The 20,662-nt window shown below is 47.9% G+C and overlaps 1 protein-coding gene across 1 annotated transcript in view; it reads left to right on the forward strand.

The window, feature by feature from the left end:
• Positions 1–20,662, forward strand: part of LOC136115926 (dynein axonemal heavy chain 9-like) — a gene marked incomplete at its 5' end in the record, with an annotated part of 50,413 nt that overhangs the window by 15,571 nt on the left and 14,180 nt on the right. Inside the window, 7 exons of the mRNA XM_071813333.1 lie at positions 113–274; positions 1,064–1,260; positions 4,252–4,414; positions 7,017–7,140; positions 9,948–10,090; positions 13,266–13,427; positions 14,576–14,809. Of these exons, the coding sequence (XP_071669434.1) occupies positions 113–274; positions 1,064–1,260; positions 4,252–4,414; positions 7,017–7,140; positions 9,948–10,090; positions 13,266–13,427; positions 14,576–14,809 (1,185 nt within the window). The remainder of the gene's footprint in view (positions 1–112; positions 275–1,063; positions 1,261–4,251; positions 4,415–7,016; positions 7,141–9,947; positions 10,091–13,265; positions 13,428–14,575; positions 14,810–20,662) is intronic.

The following is a 20,662-nucleotide window of genomic DNA, read 5'->3' on the forward strand; positions in this document are numbered from 1 at the left end:
TTACAGTAACTCTGCATTTTGAGTGATTCAGCCCCATTCAGCCTGGATGCTGGGGAGACATCAGGCCCTTCAGGTCAAGGTGGGGTTTACTGCTGGTCTCTGCACCCCACAGGGCCTTCTGTTCTCTACCCCGGAATGTCTGCAGCACCCCCAAGACCTGGTGAAACTCTACCTGCACGAGTCAAACCGAGTCTACCGGGATAAGATGGTTGAAGAAAAGGATTATGGTACCTTTGATAAAATCCAGCTGGAGACGGTGAAGAAATTATATGACGTAAGTGTTGAGGTTCATAACTCTGATAATAACGTACGTGCTTACAGGAAAAAGGTTCCTTGGGCAAGAGAAGTTTGACCCAAGGTCTGCCAGTCTCTCACTTGCAGGGAGTGTGATGCTCTTGGTGGGACACCAGGAGCAAAATCTCTGTCAACTGCTTCCTGGGCTGCCAATGTTGGTATTTGGGTGAACGATGCTCTCCCTAAGGGCACCGGGGAGAGGAGATTTCGGCTCTGTGAATTAATTAAATTATTTTATTTAAATGTCTTGAGTCTTGTGGCAAAAGCAAAAGAGTCAGATCCCCAGTCTTGGTGGGAGTAAAGTGAGATGCAGGCACAAATCCCTAGTGCTTTCCTTTTTTTCCAAAATATCTTCCTAATGGAAGCTCTAGACCTGCTTTGCTTCAGTCCTGTCATCACCCGGCAGTGTTGCCATTGGAGTCCTGCAAATATCACAGTAACGCAGACAGTGCTTTTTCCTCTGGCTGTTAATCATTGTCCATGCAACAGTGTCATGCTGTAGCTGTTGCTGTGGGGCTTTTCTTGTGCTCACATTTTCTTAAGGTGATGAGTTCTTGTGATTTACAAAAGGTCCAGAGCAAGTATTGGGGCTTTATCCTTTCCCTTTCCTTCCCTTTTGTCGCTCTTTCCCCTTTTTCAACACACAGGTGCAGCTATATGGACATTTTTTGGAACACTGTGCTTTACTTGGAAAGATGACATAGAGCTGCAGTGTTTTCTCCTTTACTTCTTATATACCTTTTTTAAAAATTATTTTTAAATTTGACAGGACATTGAGGAAACTTTAGAGCAGACCAAGCGAATGAACATTTATTGCCATTTCGCTAAAGGCGTTGGAGAACCCAGCTACAGGCCAGTTCCGACCTGGGAGGAGCTGAACAAGATTCTTGTGGAAGCCTTGGACAGCTACAACGAAGTCAACGCTGCCATGAGCCTGGTGCTGTTTGAGGACGCCATGTGCCACGTGTAAGGGAGTTTTCTGTCTTTATGCTCTCATTGTAGCTTTTATCCATGCAGATTGTTTCCATGGAGGTTTCTGGAGGATGTCGGTATCCATTATTAGAGCAGAAGGAGCTGGAGGTGTGCAGAAGCTTCATCTGCCCACGTGGTGTGTCCTGCACAAATACTGCCCTGCTTCTCCAGCTGCTGCTGGGGGGATCTTTTGACACTGTGAGGATGCGGGGCTGTCGGATGGAGGGTCAGCATGCTGCTGGTCGTTTGAAGTCTGGTTGCTGTTACATCTTTGGCCCTTGATGCTCTGCATACGGCACAGACGTTTATTGTACATGACATTGATCAAGTGCTTTTTGTCTTCACTTGACAGCCAGCCACAGAACTAGTTACACCAGGATGTCCCTAAATGCTTTCACAACTGGGTTAGAGGCACGTTTACACAATTCTCAGTGGGATTTTCAAATGTATATAATGTGAGATTACGTGAATTCAGGCTACTAGTTTGAATGGACTGAGGCACTTAAATTGCCTGGATCCTTTGGAAAGCCTGCTTGCATTCCGATGCCTGGAGGTCCAGCTGGATTCCCTGTGGAAACTGGACACGTGGGACTATATGAAAATAGCGAGCCTCCGTTGATCATTATGAAGCTATTTACATGGATCGTGACACGTACCTCCAGCTCTTATACATGATTTAAATGCTTGTTGGGAATTCCACAGAATCACAGAATCCCAGAATGTCAGGGGTTGAAGGGACCTGGAAAGCTCCTCCAGTGCAATCCCCCATGGAGCAGGAACACCCAGCTGAGGTTCCACAGGAAGGGGTCCAGGCGGGTTTGAATGTCTGCAGAGAAGGAGACTCCACAACCTCCCTGGGCAGCTTGGGCCAGGCTCTGACACCCTCACCAGGAAGAAGTTTCTTCTCCAATTTAAGTGGAACCTCCTGTGTTCCAGTTTGTACCCATTGCCTCTTGTCCTGTCATTGGTTGTCACCGAGAAGAGCCTGGCTCCATCCTCCTGACACTCACCCTTTAGATATCTGTAAACATGAATGAGGTCACCCCTCAGTCTCCTCTTGTCCAGCTCCAGAGCCCCAGCTCCCTCAGCCTTTCCTCACACGGGAGATGCTCCACTCCCTTCAGCATCTTGGTGGCTGCGCTGGACTCTCTCCAGCAGTTCCCTGTCCTTCTGGAGCTGAGGGGCCACAACTGGACACAATATTCCAGGTGTGGTCTGATTTTTGGGGGCTGAAATGCAGACCTGGCCTCAGATAATTTCTGAAGATGAACCTCCCCTGTAAATCATAGTTTTAACTGATTTTGCCTGGAAACATTGTATCGTGAAGAGCAGGTTTGTGACTAAGCTAGAAGGAAGCCGCTGTCCTGCTGCACGCTTGTGTGGGTGATTTCAGGTTTGCTGGACCTGGTAACCTAATGCAGTTACTCTCATGCAAATTAAAAAAATACATATATATATATAAATTTCTACTCCTTTTAACTAGCTGTTTAACCAGTTCTGTTCTAAGAGCTCAGCAATCTGTTCCTTTTGCGGTGCAGCGTGCTGGCTGTGCTGGGGCATGGCTTCGCTTATAGTTTGGGCATTTACTTCTTTGTATTAATGAGTCATATGCAACCTGATGTCCATTGGTGTTTCTGCTTGCAGAAAGGTGACAGTAATTTTAATCTTGTGCTTCTTTTGCACTTTACATAAATTGGGATTTTCAACAAAACCTGTCAGTATCCCTCCAGTTAATATTGTGAGTAATCGGGAAGGCGAGGTTTGAGTATTCAGCATGATTTTCACTGGAGCTGAGTGATTTCGATTCAGCGCATTTGGAAATTGCGTTTTGCTGAAACACACAAATTATTCCATCTCCAACAGCTTATGGATGACATCTTGAATTTGTTGTGAAGTTTCTGTTGGGAAAAAAAAGTAAGGGAGTTAATGTATGTGGGGAGGTGGGGGATATGGGTCAGTCACCTCCTGACCCGGGGCTCATGGTGCCCATTCCCAACGCACAGCCCGTGCCCTTGCTTTTGGGGACAGCCAGCTAGAGAATGAAAAGCAGGAACATTCCAGCTCTCCACACAAGCTGGATTGCTATTCTGGGTTTAATTTCACAATCTGTGGGAGTCTGCACATAGATCATAAGACGCTTGAGTTGCAATAAAGCAGTACAGTATTTCTTGCAGTCTTATTTGAAAAATTAATTAGATTAGTCTAGGAAAATACTCAGTTAAGTGAGTTGAATAAAGGCAGTGATGTCAAGAGGGGAATGGTGCTTGCATTTCAGACACCTGACAGTGAGGTTTTCACAGGTAGGATCCTCTAAACCTCCCTCACTTGGGATTTTAACGTGGGGATGTCAGCAATTGCTTAAAGAGAATAGACTGGGGGCAGAGCTCACTGTGCAACTCTCAAGGACAAGTGAACAGACCTGAAAAACAATAGCAAGTTCATTTTAAGTGTGACAAAATCTCACTCTTAATGGTGGCTTGGATAAATAATGTTGGACTGTATTTTCCAGACAGGTATTATGCTATTCCAGATGTATATGAATATGCTTTAATGCATAGCAGGACCCTTCACCTGAACATGAACCCAAAATGCTTTGTGAAGAGGAACCTTCACTGGAGAGGTGCACCAGAGCCATGAATTCTGTTCTCACTATTTGCATGTCCATGTAATGTGTTTTTTCCCTTGTCCTCCCTGCAAAGACATCCAGGCCTTCACCTTAAAATATTTCTATCCAGCAGGACTAGGCAGGTGGAAAAATATTGGACACAGTTTGAATCGCCACCAAACTATTTTTTTAATCAGCTACGTCCTTTGTTTGGGCCTCAGCAGAGATGGGGATTGATTGCTGACATGTCTCTTAGATTGACATTTTTCATCCCATTCAGACTACGGTTTCCTAGTGATTAAAATATATATTGAAAAGCAGTGGGCAGAGAATAAGAAAAATACTCTTATTAATGACAGATTTTATATGCTTCAATTTAGTTGCCGCATCAACCGGATCCTGGAGTCCCCCCGAGGGAACGCTCTCCTGGTCGGCGTGGGTGGAAGCGGGAAGCAGAGCCTGACCAGGCTGGCGGCCTTCATCAGCTCCCTGGAGCTTTTCCAGATCACGCTGAGGAAAGGGTACGGGATCCCTGACCTGAAGGTGGGTGACTCCTGGGGCTGAGGTGGAGCGGAAGGGAATAAAAAGCAGAACTTGCCCTGAAAACTTTGGGATCCCCAATTTAAGAAGGACAAGGAATTACCAGAGGGAGACAAAGATGCTGAGGGGTCTGGAGCATCTTTCTGATGAGGAAAGACTCAGTGAGAGTTGGGGCTGTTGAGCTGGAGAAGCTGAGAGGGATCTGATCAATGGATCAATATCTCAGGGTGGGTGTCAGAGGATGGACCAGAGTCTGTTCAGTGGTGCCCAACGCCAGGGTGAGGGGCAACGGGCACAGACTGAAACACAGGAGGCTCCATCTGAACACGAGGAGAAACTTGTTTGCTGGGAGGTGCCAGAGCCTGGCCCAGGCTGCCCAGAGCAGGTGTGGAGTCTCCTTCTCTGAGACATTGAAACCCGCCTGGACCCACCTGTGTGATCTGCTCTGTGACCCTGCGTGAGCAGGGCTTGGACTGGGGGATCTGCAGAGGTCCCTTCAGCCCCCACCAGGCTGGGATCCTGTGATTCTGTCTTGTTGCGTGTTGAATGACGCCATTGTGAAGACAGTAAAAAGCTCCAGAGACTATATGGGACTGCAGAGAGGAGCAGTGCTTCCCAACACATCTGTGGGGTGCAGACAGGCCTGATGTCCCCTGCCAGCCCTCTGAGCTGGCCAGACCCAACAACATCCCAGCCCAAGGCTCAGAGTCAGCGCTGGGCTCCGATGATAAACCCCTGGTGTGGACATTCAGTTAATGCTTGTTCAAGAAACCGTATTTGACTATTATTTCTAATTAAACCAAGATGTGGTAATTAGCTCATCTGTGAGGTGCCTGTTGTGGAGTGATTTGGAGGTGGAAAAGGAGCAGGAGAGAGCAGGAGGAGAGTTCCAAAGTCGTATCCAGTCCTTCCACCAGGATTTTGTATGAGGGAGGGACTGAGGGGATGCTGGATGGTTCACTATAGAGAACAGGTGCCTGTGCTTATATCTATGCGCAGGCTAGTGAGCACAGAAGTTACAAATCAACATTGTAAAATATCATTGAAATGATTTTCAAGTATTTTAGCTGCTGGCAAAAGGATTCTCATCAGAAATGTTGTAAAAATCACAACCTCAGTAACTTCACGCCATTCTGCTCGGGAGATGCGATGGCCAATGAACCCTTGCCTTCCTTCCCCATCAGAGGCAGGGCCTGATGACCTGTAGTTGTGTACAGGTTGTTTTTGTCATGTTTTTGTCACGTCACACAAGCCTGATCCTCCATCCATTGGGTATTTTCAACTTTCCTCTGTGTTCTTCAGCCTCACTCGTACAATTTTCTAGCTCCTACCTGCCTATTCATTGAGAAAACCTGTGCTCCCATCTAGGAATATAGCTTGAAACCAGCATTAATAAACTTGTTTTCAAAGCATGTCTTTACTTCTGTCTGTGGAGGTGGAAGATAATTTGATGTTCCCTTCACTCTCTATTCATTTTCAAAGAGTTTATGAAATATGGAGTCATCTTTTTTTCTTAGATATGGAAGAGCAGGATGGTGACAGATTACCCTGTCTGGCATTGGCCCCTCGTGCTGTTATAATTGATCTAATTCAAATTTCCAGTGATGGAAGTAACAAATGATTCTTTTTGAGGGAGCGTGTGTATTTGCTGAATTTCTAAGAAAGTTTCTGGAACACAGGCCAGTAAATTCCTTCAGTGTCTCCCGTATGCCTTGTATCCTGCTTGGAGGGGCAGGAAGGAAATGATGGAGTTTGAGCGGGATGATGGCGTTTTTCCCATCTCATGAACAACTTGGATTTCAAGAAGTTGGTGTCCTTCATCAGGAGGACACTGTGTCCTTCATCAGGACACTGTCCCCTTTGAGGTGAAACAGCTTTTCCATATGAGCAGTTTCTCTGTCAGCATCACTGCACTGAGTGGGACACTGAAGGGCGAGTCCCTGCTCAGACTCTGGAAAGGAATAAAACTGAAAACATCCCTGTTTGCACAAGGTGTTCTTCTCCTTTCTTCACAAGCAGAAAGAAATGTGTTGCAGCACCTCAGAAAAAAAAAAGAAAATTCAGGTATAGTTGTGAAATCAGAGAAATCTACAGCATGGGGACACCAAGGTCCAACATTTTCAGTGGCTGCTGTCCCTCCCAGTCCCTGTGGTGCTTTAATGTCCCCGTATAGTGACTTATTGTGCCCACAGTAAGCCTTTCTGAACTCCCAGGGCAGCCTCCACAACCAGGGACTGCACTGATGTCTTTAGCCACATCCATTGACCTCCAGGTGTTCCAGCTACAAGCATTTCCCTGTGTGTAGCGGTGCTGGCCAGGGCTTCTTTCTCTTTTTTTTTGTGTTACACAGACCTGGCCGTAACGTCAAGTCTTACTGGGTAAAGTCTTACAATGATGACAGCGATAGACTCCCCCATATAACCTGGCAGACTCAGCCATGAAGATGGAGAGTGGCCAAAGTGCAGTTTCACGCTAATTAATTGCCATTGCTTTATTCTTGGTTAATGGGAAGATTCTGAAATATCCTGCTTGTAGATGTGGTACCTACCTGAGTTTTGCAGAATGGAGGTGCACCCCCTAAGTCCTCTTGCTTTTCAACGTCCAGGCAGACCTGGCAAACCTGTACCTGAAAGCCGGTGTGAAGAACATAGGCATCGTGTTCCTGATGACCGACGCTCAAGTGGCAGATGAGCAGTTCTTGGTGCTGGTGAGTGACTTCTTAGCATCAGGTACCTCTGTCATTGCTTGATTTCCCCTTTCCCCCTTCTCAGTGTGGTTGTGCTCATGGTAGCATCTGTGGTTTTAGAATATACAGAAGGGCAATATATGAAGTGAGCTAGAAGATATGTGGGTTAAGTTCTGGACTAAAAGCCATGATAAGGTCTCCTTTGTGAGGATGTACTCCATCATCTGATAGTTTTTCTTTCTCTGATGTTGTGTACCTAGTTTTTCCGTACTTCATGGTATACTCTCTACAGTTAAGAGACGTGTCTGTTGTGACATTGCAGCTGAGGACAGAGCCCAAGGAATGTATCAACAGATGAAGAGTTTGACCTGTGGATCTCATGCATCCACACTCTAGTTACCTAATAAGGTTTTTCCTGGCTGGAATATTTGACTGCAAGTTGCTGGATGGTACAAAGCCACCAAATGACCGTGTCTGTGTGCGTCACCTAGCTGCTTGTCCCATTGCAGTCCTTTTCCTCTTTGTTTTTCCATTAAAGTTTTTGAGTTGTTGCTTGCCCAAACAATTGCAGAATAGCCAGCCTACACACAGATGCTCTGTTTCGCTGCAGAACATGGCATGAGTATGTGTGGTGGAGCACTCCCCATGCAGGGCGCACTGCAGCTACAGCGCACATGGGAGCGTGCGGCTGTGTCACCGTGACCGCAGGGGGTAACCCAGCCTGGGCATATTCCCCAGAGTCCTGGAAAATCACTGCTACCAACTGCATGATGCTTTTTTCCTTATTTATGAGTCAGGAGTGGGAAGACTCCAGCTGGTTCGGGTGACCTCTGTGCATGGTGAGGACTGGAGAGTTGAAAGCACAGGGAAGCGATAGTTTGTGTGAAACTCCAGAGTTGACATATGTGGCTGTAAATTGGCCAGATGGTTTGAGCAGCAAACAATCTCTGCCTGTGATAAATTTGTAATCAGGAGTAAAGACAGGGGTTGTTGTGGAGGCTGGTGAGTAGCTCCTGTCACCTGTGTAGATGGCACAAATATCTCATGACATGAAGTGAAGCTCTGCAGTGTCCTGCAGCAAGGGGCAGGCCAAGCAGCCTGGTTTGGGATGTCCAGGTCATTTTGCGGTGGTTCAGAAAGGTGTCACATTTTCCTGTAGCTGCTATGTGGGGAAGAGAGGACAGATCAGAAGTCCTCACTCAGGGTCTGGGGAGGCAGCTCAGAATTGTGGCTGGACTGAGGACTGAGGAAGGGACCATGGGAGGGACCATGACAAGTGTAACAAGGGCAAGTGCCAGATTTTGCACCTGGGACACAGCAACCCTGGCTGTACAGACAGACTGGGGGATGAGATGCTGGAGAGCAGCTCCATGGAGAGCTCTGGGGGTTCTGGTCAGTGGCAAGTTGAACATGAACCAACAGTGTCCCTGGAGCCAAGAGGGCCCCGTGTCCTGGTGCATCCAGCACGGCACGGCCAGCCGAGCAGGGAGGGGATTGTCCTGCTCTGCTCTGTGCTGGGGCGGCCTCACCTGCAGCATTCACTGTGTGCAGGGCTGGGGACGCAGGAGAAAAGGAGATAAAGCTACTGGAGAGTGTCCAGAGGGACATGAAGCTGGTGAAGGTTTGGAGGGGAAACCGTATGAGGAGTGGCTGAAGTCCCTGGGTTTGTTCAGCTGGAGCAGAGCAGACTGAGGGCAGAGCTCATGGGGCTGCAGGTTCCTCAGCAGAAGCAGGAGGGGCAGGGCTGAGCTCTTCTCTGTGACAGTGACAGAACCCCAGGGAATGGCAGAAGATGTGCCAGGGAGGGCAGTGGGACATGAGGAAAAGGTTCTTCACCCAGAGGTGCTGGACACTGAACAGGCTCCCAGGGCGATGTCACGGCCCCAGCCTGACAGTGTTCAAGGAGAGACTGGACAGCGTCCTCAGACACACGGGGTGACCTGTGGGGTTGTCATTGCAGGGACAGGAGTTGGACTCCATGATCCTTGGGGGTCCTGTCCATGTCAGGACGTTCTATGGTTCTATGACCTCCCAAAACGTGACCTAGTGCCACCCAGCGGGTGCTGCCTGAGGGCTCTGGCTGCTTCCCGCTCTCTGCAGGCTTGTTTTTCTTACTTGTTTCACTTCTTTCCATCACCTAAGGAGCTAGAACAGAATATATATTTTAGACTCTCTTATAAACAAGCAGATATCTGATTAGTGTATTTTCCTAAGTAATTAGTGCTCATATTGACAGTATCTCACTCAATAATAATGATTTCAATCAAATCAGAAGCCAGAAGGGAAGTGAATAGGTGATAAATTAAGTAACCAGAAAAAAAAGAAAAATTGGCTGGTTATGCTTTTGGCAATCAGTTGCATAACTATTAACTTTAAAAAGTTTTTAAAAGATTTCTGACTTTTAAAATGTTTTGGTGATGTGGGAGTTATTTTACCAGCACTGGCAATGACATTGAACAGCTGCAGGAACGGTACAGGTAACTAATTGATTTGCAAAACTGAAATTATTTCATTATTGTGTATAGCATATTAGGTATTTGCGATTTTTTTTTTTGTAATCTAATCAGCACTGTCGATCTGACAAAAATGGACTTTCTGTACTTTGGCTTTATTCTGTGTTTGTTTAGCTCATACTTTTATGAGAAATGTTGCTCTCACAAGGGCTTATTTTTTAGCAGAATGATGTTCTGTGCCACTTTGCTGCTGCTGGGGCCTATGGGCGCCTGGCACAACGATTTTTCTCAAGGAAGGGTTTTCCCCAAGGCCCTGAAGAGGGAGGCACCTGCTTCACTTTGCTCTGCGACTGCAACAAAATCCAGACCAGTAAACCCAAACCTGCCTTCTTCTCAGGTGAAATCCCTGATCTCTTCCCCGATGATGAAGTAGAAAACATAATCAACAGCGTGAGGAATGAAGTCAAAGGCCGAGGGCTGGTGGACTCCAGGGAGACTTGCTGGAAGTTTTTTATAGAGCGTGTTCGACGGCAGCTGAAGGTGAGACAGGCTGGGGGAGTTCAGGTCTTCGCCATCTGCCTTGGTGCAGGAGCATGGGGTGAAGATGCTTTGGGCTGCCTGGTAGGAAGGTCAGACCGCAGCCTGAAAGGCTTTTCTGCCTGTTCATGATGAGAACTGTGATGCACTCAGCAAGTAGTACTGAAGTGCAGGAAATGCTCTCTGTTGCCATCACTTCTTGGGTGTTAGAAAGCACTATGGAAGTTGAGAACGTTCTCTTTCAAGAGCTGAGCAGGACCAGCCGCTCCCTTTTCAAAGCCGGGCACAGGGGTGCATCAGGACGAAGTCTTGCTGCTTGAAAGAGCTGCTGAAGGGATCAGTGTTCATGTTGTTGGGGTTCCATTGCCAGAAGAAATGAAGTATTATGTTAAAAACAGAGTGCTGGAAACTGAGTGGCATGCAATGTGCCTACAGGATTTCTTCCAGCACAGCCCATAATCCAGCATAGAAAGGCCTTATGAATATGTCCAAAAGATCCCAGAACAGTTTCAGGACTATTTCCCATGTGTGCTCAGCTCACGGGGAAAGCACAGTGAGGCGCACAGGAGAGTGAGACTGTTCCAGAAGGTGTTTACCCCTCTGCAGCGCTGTTCACTGCTGCCGGCACAGGGCCAGGAGCTGGGGAGGGCAAAGAGAGAAGCCTTGGTCTTTGCTCAATGAAAGCATGTCCTCCTCCTTACTGCTCCGTTTGTGTTGGTGGGACACGGTCACTGAGATAGGGTGGCCCGTTGCTTTTTTGATGTGGGAAGGTACATGTTTAGGATGGGGAACAACTGGAAAATTAATTTTTGAGGGAAAATTTGAGGACCATGCCACAGTGTAGGTGCCCAAGGAGAGGGAATGCAGTCCTGCTCTTTCCCTCTCTGGGTGTAGAGGGGATTTTCTGATGAGTCCTGATGCTGTTTTGTGACTTTTCAGCATCTTGGTTGTCTTCTGCCTCCCGTCCCCTCATGGATCTATTCCTGTTATTGTGGTGCACTGGAAGGGCAGTGTGAATATGATTTACTTGAGGCTGATCCCTTCTCTTTTTTCTACCCTTCTCCTTAACCGTGTGTTACAGCAGATGGATGGGGTCAGCTAGGAAGTATTATTTATGCTTACAAATATCTCCAGGGTGGGTGTCAGAGGATGGACAGTGGTGCCCAGCACCAGGGTGAGGGGCAACGGGCACAGACTGAAACACAGGAGGCTCCATCTGAACATGAGCAGAAACTTGTTTGCTGGGAGGTGCCAGAGCCTGGCCCAGGCTGCCCAGAGCGGGTGTGGAGTCTCCTTCTGTGAGACATTGAAACCCGCCTGGACCCACCTGTGTGATCTGCTCTGTGACCCTGCGTGAGCAGGGCTTGGACTGGGGGATCTGCAGAGGTCCCTTCAGCCCAATCGTCTGGGATCCTGTGAAGAGGCTTTTGTACATGGACAGCTTCCTGAAACTTGCCTGGCCCTGACAGAAAAACGTAGAGGTGCCCAAGGCATATGCTTGAAGGTGCAGGAAGGATTTCTGTGTGTCTGTCCCCATGCGCAGTGGCCATGGCAGAGGAGCAGGAGCTCTAAGTTCAGCTACCTCTTCTGAAATGGAAACTAAAGTGGGTTTGTTACAGGCAGTTCTTTTGTGGCTTCTAAAAAACAGATCATGATGGAGGTGTTGACCCACTATAGCGACATCTGAGCTAACAACAGCCTGTCCTATGACACTTGCTAAGGTACCAGCCAGGGCTAACAAGTGGGAGAGGGATGATGCACTGAGTGAGATACACTGCTTCCCAAGCTGGTCCTTGCTCACATGTTGCTACTTCATTGCATGGTGGCATCTTGTCCATGTCCTTCTTTGTGGCCAATTAACAAAGCTTATATGGATTTATGAGCCACAGCGGGCTCACAGGAAAAGGGCTGTGATGAACAGTAGTGGTAGGTTTTGGTTCTTGGGTCTTATCTTGCTGTTAAAGCTGGTTGTGAGGCAACAAAGAGGAAAGGTACTTTGCCTTGTCCTGACTTTACATCCTTCCAGAAGGAGTTTCCTGCTGGCAAAGGCAGAGCTTGTGCTGCCAAGAGGAGCTGTGGGCCAAGCGGCTGTGGGGCAGGAGGCTCCCAGCCTGCAGGAAAGGCAGGGGATGAGGGAAGGGATAAGGCTGGAGGAAGGAGAAATGGTGCAGGGCAGAGGGGATGCTGGGCAAGGGAGTAACAGCCCCTTGACCAGGCCCCAGAATAATGCAAAGAGAGACCCCCAGGGGCCCACATACACTGCACAATTTGCTACAACTCAGAAACTTTTAGCAGCTGGACTGAAATAAAAGCCTGAAAAGCAAAGGACCTGCTGCACAAAAATGCAATGAGTAGGGAAAATATATTCATAAATGCTTTTATTTCTGTTCTGCTTTGTTTTGAGGTTTCTCTATTCAAAAAATGTCTCACTCTGATAAAAGCAGATTTTGAGTTTGAGCCAACTCGACTCTTTTCAATGCTGCTTTCGGGGAAACAGCCCAGGTGGGCCTGTGGTCCTGCCAGGAGAATTTAGATCCATTCACTTTAATTCCTGGTTGCACCACTTGAATACAGATGCCAGTTCCCTGCTGGGCAAAGCTTTGTTTCACTGCTGAAGCAGGGAAGGGTGGTTTTATTAAAACCCAGCTTCAAGCTTGAAAGTGTGCCAGGCTTCTGCTTTTGACCATGGCAATGTTTAACACCACTGCTTGTCTTTATTGCAGAGAAAAAATGTGTTCACTGCCACATTACGTTTTTTTCCATGCCAGGCTTGCTGGCCTGAAGTGCAAGGGCTCAAGGACTGAGGTTGCTGTAACCTCAGCTGGTGCTGTGAGATCTTCCATTCATGGAATCCCAGCCTGGTGGGGGCTGAAGGGCCCTCTGCAGATCCCCAGTCCAAGCCCTGCTCACGCAGGGTCACAGAGCAGATCACACAAGTGGGTCCAGGCGGGTTTCAATGTCTCAGAGAAGGAGACTCCACACCCGCTCTGGGCAGCCTGGGCCAGGCTCTGGCACCTCCCAGCAAACAAGTTTCTCCTCATGTTCAGATGGAGCCTCCTGTGTTTCAGTCTGTGCCTGTTGGAAGTGGATGGAAGAGCCTGAGCTGGGCTGTGCAGCTGGAACCCCATGCCTGCTCCTGGCTGTGTCTTCTCATGTTCTCCTTCCCTGGGCTCTGCAGGTTGTGCTGTGTTTTTCGCCCGTGGGCAGCAAGCTCCGTGTCCGCAGCAGGAGGTTCCCTGCCATCATCAGCTGCACGGCCATAGACTGGTTCCAGGAGTGGCCGCAGGAGGCCCTCGAGTCTGTCAGCCTCCGCTTTCTGCAAGAAACAGAGACCGTGGAGGTGAGCACCTCACCCACTGGCATCTGGGGCTGCCATGGCCGTGCCTGGGTTTGGGTTCCTCTGCGGGGGGTGCTGGTGGCAGCCAGGTGTGACATGTCCCTCTGCTTGGTGCAAGCAGTGCCTCTCGCGATGGGGACAGCACTGCAGGGACAGCACTCACCCAGGACATCTGGGTGACCGTTCAGAGAGGAATTGCTGGTAACTCTCTACTGCTTTAGGATGAGAGAAAATGGCCTCAAGTTGTGCCAGGGAAGGTTCAGATTGGATATTAACTAAGGTTTCTTCCCCAAAGGGCTGTCGGGCATTGGAACAGGCTGCCCAGGGCAGTGATGGAGTCACCATCCTTGTGGAGGGGTTAGACAGAGATTAAGTTCTTAGGGCCATGATTTAATACCAGAGTTAAGTTATCGTTACACTTGATGTTCTCAAGTGTCTCTTCCAACCAAAATGTTTCGATGATGCTAATTAACTTAAGCAAAGCAGGTTTTTCAGAGAGGGGCACAGCCCTCAGCTGAAGCATGGCCGTGGGCACCATGTTGTGTTTGTTCACTGATAGCACTGCCAGACACACCACTGCTTTGCAAGCAAGAGCGGCAGCTTACAAATCGGTGCAGGAAATAACCTAATGCTTATGGTTATTGCAGGGAACATGGGCTTTGCTCTCCACAGGCGTGTCTGAGCGCCTGTAATTCTCAAGGGCAAAATTATGTCAAGTTCTCATTGATGACAACCTGCTGCTAGACTAAAAGAGATTCAGTTATGTTTATTTAGCTTTTCTGGGCAGGATTTTTGTAGAATAAAGTCTACAATGTTTCTTTTTATGTGTGTGCTTTCCCTATTTGTAGAGGAGAAAAGCCCAAATTTATGCTTGAAAGGCTGTTATTTTATAGAGCTTAATGCTAGAAAAATTGCTTGGAATAAGATAAAATATGAGATAAAAAGATATAAAAAGAGGTATACAGTACATGAACAGACAAAGTTATTTTAGAGATAACAAATGAAAAGGGATCAACTTAGATGTTCCAGCCTGGATTTTGCTGCAGCAGAATAAAATGTTAATAAATTCCTTTGTATATGGCACAGATCTGCACTACATATAGTTGTTCAGTTTGAAATATTTTCTCCTTGTCTTCTCATCTTACTTTTAGGATTCAGTGAAAGATTCAATAAGCAAATTCATGGCCTATGTCCACACAAGTGTCAACGAGATTTCGCGATTGTATCTGAGCAATGAGCGACGATATAACTACACCACTCCAAAGTCCTTCCTTGAGCAAATCAAACTCTATCAGAATTTGCTACTGAAGAAGGGCAAGGATTTAAAAGCAAAAATGGAGCGGCTGGAGAATGGCCTGGAGAAGCTCAAGAGCACATCTGCACAGGTAAGCAAACCCTTGGGGTTAAAAGCTGATGGGTTTTCGTGTTTCTCTGTTAGAGGCATCTCCTCATCCTGGTTTGAAGGAGAACTTTACCGGCTGGAACTGTGCAGAGTGTAACATTTGCACTAGATCCTGGCTCTAGTCTGGTGTGAACTGGTTCTTTGAGGAGCAGGAGTTGTGTCTGTACTGGAAAGGAGAAGGGGAGGGATGTATATTCAGTCCCTGCTGCTGGGGTGGTGCCAGTCCCTGGTGACAGATCACAGGAACTGAAATGAGATAGGGATCCAACTGGCTATGTACATCTTTTAATTATTATCTTTCAGTTGTGACAAAATACCTTATAAAATAGAGGGAGATCAGTGATTTTTGGAGTAGCATCCAGGGGATCTACAATGACTTCAGCAAGAATCCTTTTAAAATATAGCTGATGGTCATTTTTCCTTGCATTATGCTGTCCATCTTTGAGGGAAACTACTGCGTGTCTGAAATGTAGACCAGCCATCCCCAAATCGCCCTGCTAAGGACCAGCACTGGCACTCTTGTGCAGTAAAGACTAGATGTTGTTCTGAGTATTTCACAAACCCCTCTGTAGTGACTCAAACTGCCTTTCAGAGCTTTGCTGTCTACACCAGTTGCTAGCTCCCGTTTTTCTCTCCATTTCATATTCTATTAACTGTTTCAAATGTTCTCTTACAAGCTTCTGCTGTGGCAAATGGACCTCTCCTGAAGCTGCTCTGAGGAAATGCAGGGGGTTGGTGGGAATGAAGGACTAGCGGGTTCACTCCCTTCTGCCTATGTGCTCTGGGTAATGCTGCTGACATAAACAACGTCTGTCGTGCTCAGAAGGGTATGTGCCTCGCTGGAGGGTGATGTATGGGCTTTATTAGTGCCTCTTGGCTCTGAGAGCCTGCGTCTCACTTGAGCACTTGCTTTCTTCATGGTGCAGGACAGGTCTTTGAGGACACAGAATGGGAGGGGGCATGTTTCATGTCCCCTTTGCAGGTTCTGTCATCTCCTGCGGAAGGATGGGGCTGCGGTTAACAGCCAGTAGCAGAGAACACCAGTTAGAACCAGTGATGTCAACCAGAGCGACCTCACACCCACCCTACCTATGGGGGGAAATCATTTTGCTGACCTGTGCATTGCTGCTGGTTTTGGTGGTGTCCCAGTGATGGAAAATTTGTGTTAGGTCTATTTTTTATTGCAAGCAACTAATATGAAACCAACCTTTTGAGGGGAAACAAGTCCCTGTAGTGTCGGTCAAACATGGGAACCTTTTGTATTCTTCAGTTGTATCTGCATATAGGTGTTTTGTTGGCAAGGGTTCTCTGACCAGCCACAGAAGAGGTGCTGAGGAGTGGTGGAGGGCTGGGGAGGAGATGGGGAGCCACAGCACCTTGGGGTCTTGTCTATTTTACTGTTGCGAGAAGGATAAAAGGAAGCGATGTTCATATCTGGTTGGAGTAAGGCTGGGTGAGAAACGCCTGTTTGTGAGGTTCCTGAAGATGCAGAGCAGTGAGGAGAAATGTGTCAAATTTGAATCTGAGATTAGCACCGGGGGCCTAAAATTAAACACCTGAAATATCAGATGTGTGCAATAGTCAAAACTGCTGCCGAGTTGAAACAAGGGTGTGGATATTTAGTAGTAGTGAAAATCATACCAGAACGTTCAATCTTGTCTGAACTTTACACTCACCCATGGTTGGTCCTGGTGCTGAGGAGCTGACGAGTCTTATGTCTCAGGTGTGTCATCTCCAAGCTGTGTCGTGGTGCTTGAAAGTGATATGTTGTGGGTTGTTTTGTTTTTGTTTTTTTCTTTAAATTTCAAAGCAAAGGTGGAGGATTTCGATACCTGGGTGTGGCCTTACGTCTGAGGACTAGTGCTCCTGTCACCAGGATTCTCCAGTTTCCTGCTGCTTGGATGCCACGACAAGTTAATTATGAGTTTTATGCATTTCTATAGACCTTCCAGTGTGGCCTCAGCATGAGGGAGCTGTTGTGCAAATAGTTGCGGGGTACATTTTGACTTAACCATTCCAACTTCAAAATAACCTCTTCCCCCTCCTTTGACTTGTTTCCCCTCTCCACCCCTCGTCCCTGCTCTGGACAACTTGATACTGTTGACCAACTTTTCTTCTAAAGAAATGTTTTCCATTTCCTATGTTTCCTCACCATCTTTCCCTGAAGACAGTGGCTGTCCTCAGTACCCTGAAAAGCAGGAGCCGGCTTCCAGTTATTAGGACATAGAAGACTTAGGAAGATGCATGGGATGAGTAATTTGTTTTTCCAAGTGATGTTCACCATGAAGAGGTCAGCGCTCTGTTCAGAGCTCATTGCTGAGTCATTTTTTGGATGACCTTGGTTAATACTGCATCACTGGATTCCAGATCCAAGTCTTGCTTGCTCTATCAATTAGTCGCTGACCTTTGTGATGTATTTTGTGTTCTTGAAACAAAGCAGGGAAAATGAGGTAAAATGAGTCTTCTGGGAACCTGCCCTGCAGGTTTTCTGTTCTTTAATAATTCTTCTTGCTCTGTCCTGGTTGAGTGTTCACGGGTAAGAAGACCAACAAGGCCAATATCCTGGTGGGGGTTTGTTACAGCCCACCCAACCAGGATGAGGAGGCAGGTGCAATATTCTGTGGGCAGCTGGGAGAAGTCTCCTGATCGCCAGCCCTTGTTCTTGTGGGGGACTTCAACCCACCAATGTCTGCTGGAAATACCACACACAGAGAGATTAATAGTGTTCTCTCCTCACTCTGGGGTGATGGTCTGCTGTCATTTTTCCTGCCACCTCGGTCTCTCTTTGTACAATTATTCTTGAAGTGTTACCCAAAAGTTTCCGAAGAAGCAGCAAATAGCTCTGTGTGCAAGCTGCCACCCTTTTTGGTGTGAGAGAGGGGAAATCTGAGTACCTGGTTACTGTGACGTTTGTAGAAAGAGGAGAATTTTTCATGCCTTTATTCCTGGCATTGCTGTGCCAGGGACGGCTCCGCAGGCCACCCATGGGAGCGCATTAAATATTTCAGCTGTGCCTTCCCGAGGCGGCGGTGTGAGCCCGCCCCGCTCAGCGCTGTCTCATCAGGCATTTTCATGTCTGGGCATCAGGCTGTGTGGGAAGGGAGGAGAAATGGATGTGACAGACTGGTTTTGCTGTGGAAACGAGCCTGACATTAAAGGAAACTTGTTTGATGTGTTGAGGGGGTGAAACTGGAGGAGTGAAGTTCATAAATCTGCATTCCTGGTGCTGCCCCCAGGATACCACTAAAGAGAGTGGATTTAGTTGTTTAGGCGTAGCTCCTGTTTCTCTCTTTCCACTGCACAAACACTATTAAATTGTCCCTGTTCAACTGTGTTTGAGCTGTAGCCTCACTGGGGAAGTGTGATTTGTTTCCTTACACAGGTGAGGGAGGCTGGAGGTCAGCAAACGTCCCCCAGATGTGGCGAGGTCTGTTAGCAGAGGGTCCTCAGCTCCCACTTGGATCATTTCCACTGGGAATTTAACGTGTTGCCCAAGCCAAACTGGGCAGTAACACACACCTTCACAGTAACACACACCTCTGGCCTTCCAAATGTTTCATTCGGGCAAAGCCCCAACTGAATTTCTTGATTTTAAAATCCTGACAGTGTTATAGCAAGTCATTTACCCTTCCGCTATTACATGTGCTTGGCTGAAAGAAGGTTTTGTCAGAACATTTTCTGTTCTCAGGGGCTGTGCTGAGGGCTGAATTTACATCAGCTGTTGAGTGCTGGTGGGTTTTAATCCCTCACTTGTTTTGTTGTGGCCACGTAAACCCCTAAAGCTCCCATTCATGTCTATATCCAGCACATCATTTTTGGGCAGAAGCTCACAAGCCATATCTGCTATCAGTGAAGCCTCCCACTTCAGTTTCCTGCAATCCCCAAAGATGTGGAGCTGAACAAGAAGCTGCTGCTGAGTTTGCTGAATGAAGGGATTACATGCTTCTGAAGGCTGGAGTCATCTGGATTTACAGTTGCGTCTTTGCCCAGGTGAAAACAGCATTGTAGTGCTGGGCAGCAGGAGGTGACAATGACTGAAGCGCACAAAGAGACTTCTAAGAAACCGCCCTCCACTTGAAGCTGATGCCGAATGTCAATAGCTTCAGTTTATATGATTGCAAATCTTGCTCTCTCTTCTGGTATAAAAATGGAATTATCAACAAAAGCAAGTGTCTGACTTCCCTTCTAGTAAGTACTTTTATGTAGGTAAAGATGTATTGAAGGAGCATTAAGTAATCCTTTATGCGCCTGACCTCAGGACAGGGAAAAACTCCATGGTCTGCACAGAGCCTGTGGAAATTAATCGATACGGTGCTTTTAGAAAGAGACTTTCTGTCTTGGAGTGAGAGCCAGTGTGAGCTGCCCCACCATGTGAGCGCTCCAGCCTGTTGCTGAAAGTGCTCCTACCTTATGCGTCTGAGTAGCTGCTTGGTGGAGCTGCTACCACTGCTGTGCCTCGAGGCTGCCAGCTGAATGGGGGATCCCTTCTCAAGCTCATTTGACATCACGAATTGGAACAGAAGTGTGATGGGAGCGGCTGAGGGACCTGGGGGGTTCAGCTGGAGAACAGGAGCTGAGGGGAGACCTTCTGATCTCTGAACTGCCTGAAAGGAGCTCGGAGCCAGGGGGGGTCAGGCTCTGCTCCCCAGGAACAAGCGCCAGGAGCAGAGGAAACGGCCTCAAGTTGCGCCAGGGGAGGTTGAGGTTGGATGTGGGGAACAATTTCTTCCCCAAAGGGCTGTGGGGCATTGGAACAGGCTGCCCAGGGCAGTGCTGGAGTCACCATCCCTGGAGGGGTGGACAGACGTGGAGATGAGGTTCTTACGGATGTGAGTTAGTGCCAGTGTAGGTTAAACAGTTGAACTTGGTGATCTTAAAGGTCTTTTCCAACCAAAATGATTCTATGATTCCACAATGTAAAGTCCCTCAAGCCTTGGGCGTCTGACAAGGGCTGTATGTGTCAGCAGATCACAATCATGATGTTTGTGGTGTGAAAAATGCCCTTAGTGCCACAAGTCTGTAGGACCTGATGGTTGTAAGGGAACTGATGGGCATCTTCTTCTGCCGTGTGTGTGCGGGGTGCGGGGGGGAGGAGGTGTGTTGCAGGGTGTGCCTGGCAAGCAGGGGGTTCCTGGTGCACAGGACCTCCTCAAAACCTGCACGTGGCAAAATAACACCTGCTCTGTTCTGTAGGTGTCAAGGCTGAGAAGAGAAAGAAAGCGTAGCTGAATTGTAGTGCGTCATCGCCACTGCCAAACACATATGTACAGTGCATGCGTGCCTCTGTTAGAGGGGACGTGATGTGACACCAGATCTCGTGTTCAAAGAGCGGTGACAGCTGGGTGTATTTGGTTTTCTGATGAGAACAGCTTGCTGCAAGTGCCTGGCCTATGGTGAGGCTCCTGATTGCACAAAGGCAATCCCAGGAACAGCTGAAATGAAAGTTTCCACCTGCTTCCCATCAGATCATACTCAAAGCAGCATTTGCATTGCCCTGGCACCTCAGTCCTTTTTCCAGCCAGGGAGCAGGGCTGGGACAACCTCAGCAGCTCCATCTGCTGATGGGGTTTCTCCCCTGCTGGGTTCCTCACCGCTCGCAGGCTGCTCCACTGTGTGCACCACACACACCGACCCTGATCCAAGCAACCATGGGCAAAGGAGAGCAGCAAATCTTGCTAACAGCTAGAATACCACTTTTCTGTGCTACCGTGGCATTGCTTGCTTTGCCCACAGGCCCTCTGTGCTTTTGAGTGCTGCTCAGCCCCTCCGGAGTGTGACCCTGTGCTGCTGTGCAGGGCAGGAACAGGTTGGTGCATGTCTGTGCTCCCACATGTGT

Source organism: Patagioenas fasciata, chromosome 10, assembly GCF_037038585.1.
Source record: "Patagioenas fasciata isolate bPatFas1 chromosome 10, bPatFas1.hap1, whole genome shotgun sequence".
NCBI lineage: Eukaryota > Metazoa > Chordata > Aves > Columbiformes > Columbidae > Patagioenas > Patagioenas fasciata.